The 10,841-nt window shown below is 36.2% G+C and overlaps 1 protein-coding gene across 3 annotated transcripts in view; it reads left to right on the top strand.

Annotated features, from left to right (window-relative positions):
- The window catches only part of DTNBP1 (dystrobrevin binding protein 1), a 142,530-nt gene that overhangs the window by 32,257 nt on the left and 99,432 nt on the right, over positions 1–10,841 (top strand). For all 3 annotated transcript variants that reach the window (XM_037736011.1, XM_017521317.2, XM_037736010.1), the window contains one exon: positions 7,963–8,095. In XM_037736011.1, coding sequence (XP_037591939.1) covers positions 7,963–8,095 — 133 coding nt within the window. The remainder of the gene's footprint in view (positions 1–7,962; positions 8,096–10,841) is intronic.

Genomic DNA, 10,841 nt, shown 5'->3' with positions numbered 1-10,841 from the left:
AATGATAATTACTACATATAAACTTGTAGAATTTGCTAAAATCTGCCTACAGGGATATTGTATAAAGAAAAAAAGATTGAAAATCAGTGAGTTAACCTAACTTAAGAATTAGGGAAGATAATGGAATGCATCTGGAAGAAAGAATAAAAGAAGTAATAAAGATAAGAGAGGTAAATGAAATGGAATACAAAAATATAATAGAAGCTAAATACAGCCAAAAGTTCTTGCAAAAGACTATTAAAATAATTTAGTTAATATTTAAATCATTTAAGTTGCTAGTGACACTGATCAAGAAAAAAAATATACTTTTAAGAATTAAAGGGAATATATTAATAGCTACAGTTGTAGCAGAGAGTAAAAAGATGAAAGTTTATAAACTATGACAAATAGGAAAACTTAACTGGGCACACACCTATAGTCCCAGCTGCTTGGGATGCTTAGGCAGGTGGATCAGTTGAGCCCCGAAGTTCTGAGCTATACTGTGCTGTGCCAATTGGGTGCCTACACTAAGTTCAGCACCAGCATGGTGATGTCTAGGAGCACGGGAACACCAGGTTGTCTAAGGAGGGGTGAACTGGCGCAGGTCAGAAACAAAGTAGGTCAAAACTCCTATGCCGATTAGTAGTGGGATTGCGCCTGTGAACAGCCACTGTACTCCAGCCTGGGCAACATAGCGTGAGGCCCTGTTTCTTAAAAGAAAAAATGGAAAATGTAGATGAACTAGCAAAATGCTAGAAATGTTTACCAAAACCAATCCTAGAAGCAATACAAATTCCATATGGTCTTATAGCCACTAAAGAAACTGTATTACCGATTTAAAATATTTCTTCCAAGAAAGCACCAGATCCATAGAGTTTTACGGGAAAACTTTCAGGAATTTTTTTCTTTTCTTTTCTTTTTTCTACTTTCAGGAAATCTATCTGTTGCCTAGGCTGGAATGCAGTGGCACAATCATGGCTCACTGTGGCCTCAACTGGCTTCAGTGATCCTCCTGCCTCAGCTCCTGAGTAGTTGGGACTACAGGTGTGCCACCATACCCATCTAATTTTTTTATTTTTTATTTTTTTGGAGCTGGAGTTTCGCCCTTGTTGCCCAGGCTGCAGTGCAATGGCATGATCTTGGCGTACTGCAACCTCCACCTCCCAGATTCAGGTGATTCTCCTGCCTTAGCCTCCCAGGTAGCTGGAATTACAGGCAACCACCACCACACCGAGCTAATTTTTGTATTTTTAGTAGAGATGGGGTTTCACCTTGTTGGCCAAGTTGGTCTCAAACTCCTGACCTAAGGTGATCCACTCACCTTGGCCTCCCACAGTGCTGGGATTACAGGTGTGAGCCACCATGCCTGGCAAAAAAAAAAAAAAAAAAAAAAAATGTAAGATAGGGGTTTCACTATGTTTCCCAGGCTGGTCTTGAACTCCTGAGCTCAAGTGATCCTCCCACCTCAGCCTTCCAAAGTGCTAGAATTATAGGTGTGAGCCACTGTGCCCAGCTGAAATCTACTATTTCAGTGCTCTACAAGTTCTTGTAGTGAATGAAAAAAGAGGAAACTGCCCAGCTCATTTTATGAGGCTGGGATAACTTTGATACTGAAACCCAACAAGGAAGTATGAAAAAGTGAACCTGGAGTCCATGAATATAGATCTAAAAATTATAAACACATTAAAGGCATCATCTCTTGCCTAACTTCCATGATCCATTTCTGAAAATGATATGTTCTGTGTAAACATGCTAGGGAGAAACCTATTTCCCGTATTTTAAATTAGAAAAGGACATGAATGAAGCTGGACGCCATCATTCTCAGCAAACCGACACAAGAACAGAAAGCCAAACACCGCATGTTCTCACTCAGAAGTGGAAGCTGAACAATGAGAACACATGGACACAGGGAGGGGAACATCATACACTGGGGCCTTTTGCGGGGTTGGAGTCTAGGGGAGGGACAGCAGGGAGTCGGGGGATTGGGGAGGGATAGCATTAGGAAAAATACCTAATGTAGATGACGGGGTGGTGGATGCAGGTATACACCATGGCATGTGGATACCTGTGTAACAAACTTGCACGTTCTGCACATGTACCTCAGAACTTAAAGTGTAATAAATTAAAAAAAAAAAAGAAAAGTTACACTGTATTACATATCAACCCCAAACAACGAAGTTCCTTAAATATATTTAAAACCAGCAAAATTCCTATACATAGGCAGAAATCTTTAGGATATAAAATTGTTAAAATATCATTTTCTGATCATCAAACATTTGATGTAATTGTTAATTAACAGTTGCTTGTGTGCAGTAACTTGGCCTCTCCACGCTGGACATATATAAGCCGTGCATATTTGCTGTTGATATGCTGTTCATACTGCCTCAGTGTGTAGGCAATTTGAATTTCTAATTATTCTGATGTTCAAACAATTGTATTTGCAATTTGAGAATCTACTCGTGCATTGTTTTAAAATGTGTATCAAGTTTAAAATTTTCTTATGTAAATATTAGTCAAAACTTTGTATTCATATTTGCATGGCTTATGAATATTGGATAATAAAAGGCATTCTACCTGGAAGACATTCTTCAATGTATGCCTGTGGTGGCAAACCAAATCAAGTAATGTATAAAAAACAAAATACGCCAAGTTTATTCCAGGAGTAAAGGTTAATTTGACATTACAAAATCTTTTACATGCAATTGATTGTTCCCTTTTTTTTTGAGACAGAGTCTAGCTCTGTCACCAGGCTGGAGTGCAGTGGCGCAATCTCGGCTCACTGCAACCCCCGCCTCCTGGGTTCAAGCAATTCTTCTGCCTCAGCCTCCCAGGTAGCTGGGACTAGAGGCTCACACCACCATGCCCAGCTAATTTTTTTTTTGTATTTTTAGTACAGACGGGGTTTCACCATGTTGGCCAGGATGGTCTTGATCTCTTGCCCTCATGATCCACCCGTCTCAACCTCCCAAAGTGCTGGGATTACAGGCTTGCGCCACCGTGCCTGGCCGCTATTGACTCGTTAATATTAAAAGCAAAAATGATCATCAGATGTAGAAAATACATTTCACTTAGGGTAAAAAGTTTTGGTAAATTTTTAATGGAAGACAGCTTCTTTATCCTGATACCTACCAAAAACCTGCAGTATTTGACTTGCGGTATTTTAATTCCATATTCAACCATCTTGTTAAATTCTCTTATTCTAATACCTTGTATTTGGGGGATGTGAGTTGTTTTGGGTAGATTTGTTTCTTCCCTTCTAAGCTGTACAACTTTAAATTTTTCATGTTTTTTATACTGGGTAGAAACTCTAGTATGATGTTGAATAAAAGTAGTTGAAGACCTTGTTCACATTTTGGCTTCATTAGACTTAAATGTGAAAAGGAAAACTATACATTTTTAAGAAAATAGTAGAAGAGAATATGTTTAAGATTTTAGGGTGGGAAAGATTTCTTAAGATATTAAAAAGCACCAGCCAGAAATAAGTATATTGGTAATTTTTGTCAAAACTTTTGTTCATCAAACAACAGCATGAAAAATTGATTTATAAGACAGAGGATAAGTGTTCAGAAAATATGAACAACCCCTACAAACCAATAAAAAGATGACTAGAATAACCCAGGAAAGAAGTGAGTAAAAGATATCAGCAGGCATATTGCAGAAGAGAAAACATTTATGGCCAATACACAGGAAAATGTGTTCAACCTTGCTTGGTATCAAGGAAACGCAAATTGAAACCCCAAATTTTCACTCATTGGATTACTGAAAATTTAAGCAGCTTTGAGCTTTCTGTGCAGATGGTCACTATTTGCAGATGACAGTTTTGTTTCTTTCCTAGGAAGAAATGTGATGATAAACAACTAGAACTTGGGAGTGTAAATTGGAACAATCACATTAGAAAAAATGAGTTGGCATTAAGTAGAAGTTAAAAGTTGCACATGCCTTTCAAGCAACAGTTCTGCTGCTAGGAACTGTTCCAGAGCATTACATCCAACCTGCAGGGGTTGGGGAGGGGGATCTCATTACCCTAGGCCCTGGGACATGAGGAGATAGATATCTTGGACACATCTGTAATTCATTTGTGAAATTCTTGCACATGTGCACCTTGAGATTGGTACCAGAATGTTTGTAGCAAGTTTTATTTAATCTTTGGACTGTTCCAAAGTCCATCTGCAGGAAAAAATATGGTATTATTCAGAAAATAAATACCATATACAACAGTGAAAATTAGCGAACTACTATACCCATATGTATCAACGTGGATGAATCCCATGCTAAATGAAGACTGTGTCCTGTAGAGGAGCTTTAACAAAAATCATTCTTTTGATTATAAGAAGCATTTCACAATATATACAGGAGAATTTTCTGTAGTATCTGTTACTGAATTTATGCTACTTTAGAACCTTAAATTTTTGTATGATTGGTTATTTTAAAACCCACAACTAATCAAAAGTACTTCTGTTGCTTTCCAGAAACAGTACCCAGTCTTAAAAATGAAAGTTTATTTTAAAGGCTTCTATGATGTATTATTGAGATATTTGTACATATTTAAATGTTTATCTTTAATATGCATAATATTAAACTTGTCATTTTGTAAATTTATTTTGTCAGACCTGCCCATGTGTCTTTGGTGGGCTTTACCCAAACAGCATAACCTCCTGGAGCAAGTATACTTTTTAACAGTTTCACCTTGTTTAACAAATTATTTTATACCTGTCTACCTTAAAGCTAATTGTAACTGTATAGTCTTTGAATTCAGAGCAATAGGTTATAAAACAAGCAGCTGTGATCAAAGGTAACTTTGTTTTCTAAGCTTTTTCTAAACAAGGGTTTTGATTTTTTTTTTCTCCCTTAGCAATGTGTAAATAAATACCATAAATAGTTAATACTTAGGGCTTACACTCTGAAGGCAGTTTTCTAAAGTTAGACTTTCAGTCTAACTTTTTGCCTCTCCTATTATTGTGAAATATTAGCCTGCCTTCAAGTTGAACTCTCAGGACTCATGGTTTTGTTTAACAGTTTGATGTCAAGCCAGTTGAATTTGACTGTTCGACTCTCTGCGTTCAGGGTGGATTTCCTCTGCCTATGGCAGAAAGCGAACTGAACTTACTGTTGGAAATCCTGATTTCTGCTCCTTGCTCCACCAATACATGTTGACCTTGGGTAGATAACATGGTCTCTTTTGGTTTCCTCGTCTATAAAATGGCTTAACACTGCTTATTCTGCTTATCAAAGTTGTGTGGAAATCAAGTAAAATGATGTGTTCCTTAAAACTCTGAACTGTTGAGTTTTATACTAAGTAAGGTCCTATGTACATCATTGGTGTACCTTTTCATCATTGGTGTGCTTTTTCTTTCTTCTCCTAACTTCAGTATTTGCCAGAAAGAATTTTGGAATAAAGCATTTTGGGTTTGTCTTGTTCCTTAAACTTGATTTCTTGGTGGTGAATCTGGGTTTATTCCAAGTTACTTAGAGGTAGAAAAATTGAACTTCTGGAGATAGCGCTTTTTTTTTTTTTAATCATTAAGTAAGAAATTACACGTGTTAAAATGAATAGGTAACAGTACAGTTTTTCAGAACCCTTTCTTTTGCTAAATATTTACTTTTCTTCTTCCCTTTATATACCCCTATAGCACAGTCCCTAGTGTGTTAAGGGCATAAACTTACTGTCAAATTCCTTGGATGGAATCTAAGTCCACTATGGTCCTTGAGGAATTAACATCTGTTACATGTCAATCTTTAAAATCTGTATAATGGAGATTATAATATTGCTTAGTGTATGGGGTTGCTGTTTGGTTTAAATGAGATAATATATGTAAATTGCTTACCACAGGGTCTGGTACCCAGAAAATATTCAAATGTTTTAGTATTATTGTATAATTATTGATAATTTCTGAGAATTTGTTTATCCTTCCATTCTTTTAAAGTGATAGTTTAGTGTTTTCTGATATGGTTTTTCTCTATATGTTTATATTCTATATTCAGAATATAATTTTCAGTTTTATTACAGGTATGAACTAAACTGTAGTTAAATTTTAATATTTAAATATTACACTGTAATTTTCAGTAAGAAATGGTTAATATCTAAAAATTATTTATTCTGGAGTTTTCAAATTATTAATCAAAATAGCCCCATAATATAGGAATTATTTTTTTTATAGTTTAAAATCTGAAGTTAAGAGAATTTATACTAAAGTATAAACAATAAGAAGGCAGGAGTTTCTTTTCTGATTTGTTTGTCATTACATCTTCAGTACCCAAAATCGTGCTTAGCAAATAGTGGGTGGTCAGTAGAAGTTTGTGGAATACTATAAATGAATTTTGTGAACATATATCCTTGTTTCAAGCTTTGTTTTCCTTATTGCACTGTAGTTGTTTTTTCAGTATGTTTTAAGCTACTTTTAAAGATGTTTTTAAAGACCGGTTGGCAACAGCCATTTTTAAGTATACAAAAATAATGAGAAATGCAGTTTGTGTGAAACTTGGTGTGGCCTCCCAGCTCAGTTGAGGCTTGAATGTGAGAGATGATGTGTTTATCCTTGCAGGGTAGGCTCAGAAACAACAGGGAGATGTATCATAGCTTAGTTCCTTATTTCAGATGAGAATTCCTACTATAGGGAAATGTACAAACAAAAACAATCTAGTACCACATACAGATAATTTTGTATCTTTGATATATTCATTCCTCCAAAGTTCTTTTTAATACTTAAGTGGAACTTAGTAAGAATTGGTTGTATTCAGATTCTAACTCTTAACCATAATCCTGACCGGGCATGGTGGCTCTTGCCTGTAATCCTAACACTTTGGGAGGCCAAGATGGGTGGATTGCTTGAGACCACAAGTTCAAAACCAGCCTGGCCAAAATAGTGAAACCCCGTCTCTACTAAAAATACAAAAAATTAGCTGGGTGTAGTGGCAGACACCTGTAATCCCAGCTACTTGGGAGGCTAAGGCTGGAGAATCGATTGAGCCTGGGAGGCAGAGGTTGCAGTGAGCCATGATCGCGCCACTGCACTGCAGCCAGGGCAACAAGAGCAAAACTTCGTCTCAAAACAAACAAAAAAAATCCCTTAATCTTGAGAAGTGTATATTGGCCGTTTTGAATATTCAAATTCATTTTCTTCTGTTATATGATGGATTTTGTCACCTTTATTTTTTCTTGTACAGAATATGGAGTTTTTTTCCACAGTTCTTGCTTATTCATGATGATATTTTCAAAAGATGACCTCTTCTTGCTCCTTCTAAATCTTTCTAGGCCCTTGTCCCTCCCACTGTGTTAAGACAAAAACAAAATTGTCTGGGAGAAACTGTTGTCTGTCATTTTCTTTATAGTCTTTAGGAAAAGAAGTTAGAATTATCTTAGGCTACTCTAGAATTTCACAACCTTGCTATTAAGAACCCTTTAGATCTGCTGAATTCCTTGTTACCTTAAATCATTTCCTCTTTTTCTGGAATTCTGGAATTGGCCAGTTTCCTCTAAATTCCTTTATATACTTTATGCAGTAAGCATTCCTGTTTAAATTGAATCATGGTATATTCTAAATGTATTAGGGAATTTTTCTGTTACGAGTTCCTTTTATAAAGCCAGTAATTACATGTTAATTATGTTTTATGTTGTTTTCTTTTTGGTTGTTAGTGGTAGCTTTTTGTTTTATTTTTTCTAGATTTGGATTTTCAAATACATGGTCTACTTAAAACAGGGTATACTTAGAAGTGACTTTTAAAGCCATTTTTAAACTTTCTCTTCTCTGGGTTAAGATGCACTGATACAAACAGTAATTTGAGGTCTCCTGCACTAAATGTTAAGTTGGTTCTTTTTTAAAAAACAAAACAACTTCAGTCTCTTTTAGAATGTACTGTAATCTCTACTGAGTAGAGGGGTTGTTAAAGATAACATTACATCTCATTACGTTAACTGTACTTTCTTTGTGCCTAAAACCTGGTTTTACTTCCCCCCCGCCCCCACCCCACCCGCATGTGCTGCAGCTGGTGGATAGCGAGGTGGTCATGCTTTCTGCACACTGGGAGAAGAAAAAGACAAGCCTTGTGGAGTTGCAGGAGCAGCTCCAGCAGCTCCCAGCTTTAATCGCAGACTTAGAATCCATGACAGCAAATCTGAGTAAGTCCGATGTTTTATCTATGCTTTTAGGAATTAAAACAACTCGGGCAGGGTTTTGTGTGATTTCAAAACTTTTTAGGAACACATGAAGTTCTGGGTTAACAGGATTTTTGGGAAAATCATGATTTCCAGTTAATTTCATATTCTGATTAGTTGAAGATTCGACAGAAAATGATGTAAAGTGTAGAAATTATTTCTGACTGTTTCTGCCTCAGGTCAGCTCAGAACACATAATTTTGTTGATTCTTAAAGTGATTCAGGTTGTCTTTGTTGGCATTTGGTCTCTGTTCAAAAGCATACATGTAGAAAATGGATTAGGTGACTTTGTGCTGACTGCAGGATATAGTCCAGAAATTGTTTCTTTTAAAACTTAGATCTGCCAGACTTTTATGTCTTGTAGTATATATATATTTTTCCTCAAATGGATTAAAGATCAAACAAATCTGGTTAAATGAGGGTACTTGTGCTGGGTGTGGTGGCGCGTGCCTGCAGTTGCAGCTATCCTGGAGACTGAGGCAGGATTGCTTGAGCCCAGGAGTTTGGATCCGGCCTAGGCAACATAGTGAGACCTTGTCTCAAACAACAGCAACAACAACAAAAAGAGTAAACGAGGGTACCTGTTTGGCTAAATTTATACTCTGGAAATTTTTTGTGTGTGATTGTTTTCATTTGGATGGATTATGTTGGTATTCTTTCTTCTTGGGTTTATATTCAGAAAATTATCTTTTATGTTTGATAACGCCACGTCTGAGGATAATATTGTAGCTTACTATTTTCTAATCAAGCTTAAGTTCTTAGTAGAGTAGGAGGTAGGAGCTATCTGTATGGGAAATAAAGTTCTTGAGCTAATAACCTGTTTTAGTCTTTTAGGTGAGAAGCTAAAGATACCCTATTATCTCTTCCTATTTTCAATATTGCCTCATTCAAAGCAAAACAAGACTGATTTACAAGACAATTAGCAAATCATAAAAGAGTTTGTGTGTGAACAAAATAGATAGTATTTGGAGTGCTGTTGCTGATAACAGTAGCTAACCTTTATAGCACCTACTCTATGTCAGTGCTTATTAGATACTTTACATAGTGTTTGTAATTCTCATAAGAATCCCACAAAAGTAGCTTTTATTATTCCCAATTTACAGATAAACTAAGGCTTGGAGAGGTTGCAACTTGCTCAGGATCACAGAATTTATAAATGCATCTAGGATCCCAGCCACATTGATGATATCCTCAATGGGTGACGAGGCAGTAGGATGAGAGCTCTCAGGAGGTCTCTATGAACTGTATTCTTCAAATCCCCTGGCTGTTGCCGTGCCTTTCAGGGTCCGTGTTTTGTTCTTTCTGAAGGCAGGGCATGCAGAAGAGATTCTGGGTCTTACAGAAATGTAAAATGGCTGCAGTTGCCCTCTGCATGGCTTCCCTCTTACAGGTATAGCAATGGTCCTTCCTAAGCCTTGGACATAGCCTTTAAGATGTTTGGAATGTTCTTAGCCACTTTCTTTCAGCTCATCTTCCTGTGTCTCTTTGAGTCACTTGCTTTTTACTGGTTATATGTTTCTTTGCAGACGTATTCTCTCGTGATAACCTCTTGTATTTCCCCAGCTAGGTAAATCTGTTTACAGATAGTTGTTTGCTTAATACCACTCTGTTGAATAAATGCATTCTGCCACAATTCTAATTATTTACGTAGTCAATTCCATTTAGGAAATGCAGTCTCTATAAGTCTTTCATAGAATATATTGTATGTTCATTCCCAGTTAGGATTCTAATATCCTGAAAAGTGTTTAATGTTTAGTGATACATGACCTTATTCTTCAGAAACTGCATTTTGACTTCTTAAATGCACGAGATATGTCTTCCAAATGTTCACTTGAATCCTCTCTTTTTTAGTAATCTGAGAACATCTAACACTAAAGGCAAATTAAAGCTGAAAGATTCTTTGATATACTGTTCTGGTTAGATAGTCACTTCCAAATTAATTTGAGTAATTTTTTCTCTCTCGTCTGATACTTAGCTCTTTTTATAGAGTTAATTCAGTTTCCTTAGAAGATCTGTCTGGATGGTTATTTTTCGCATATATTGCCAGTCTAAATTACTATTAGCATTTAAATACATGCTCCCTTTGGGTTTTAATCTATTGCTGTTATTTGCCTCATATTTATAATTAGTAATGGATGACTGTGGAAGATAGCATATCAAAACTTGGAATTTTAGAGACCTAGTTAGTATTTGTTGACCTGGAGTAAGCCCAGAGAGGGATGTTTGAAAATCATGAAGCTTTTAGCCAAGCAATTTAAGCTTCGTAGAATCAGTGCTGATATTCTTTACAGTAGGAAGACAAACACTTTGAAGCCAAATTTGATGGGGCGAATTGTGTAAACCTATATCTGCACCATTAATGTACTTTATGAATTCATTCTGATACATTTATGTATCATTCTTAAATTTTGGGAACATTTAGTGTTTTAAATGCTCACTCGTTAACTAGGTTCTTTTTTTTGTTTTTTGGAGCCTCAGAATATCTCCTATTATCACCTAAATACCTTGACATAATATTGCAAGGCTTAAATAGTTAAGCAATAATGAAAAATAAAAACAAACTTAGAAGAAAGTAATAACCAATTATATTTAGTCACAGGATTCCCCTAGCTTCTTTGAACGTTTTACCCTTTCACTGTCAGATGTAACACCATTTCCTGTCAGTCCCTCCATTTTCTGGGCAGCTTCACTCTTTTGGTCTTACTTTGCT

The sequence above is a fragment of the Cebus imitator genome, unplaced genomic scaffold (genome assembly GCF_001604975.1).
Source record: "Cebus imitator isolate Cc_AM_T3 unplaced genomic scaffold, Cebus_imitator-1.0 Scaffold21, whole genome shotgun sequence".
Taxonomy (NCBI): domain Eukaryota; kingdom Metazoa; phylum Chordata; class Mammalia; order Primates; family Cebidae; genus Cebus; species Cebus imitator.
This window is presented reverse-complemented; position numbering and strand designations above follow the sequence as displayed.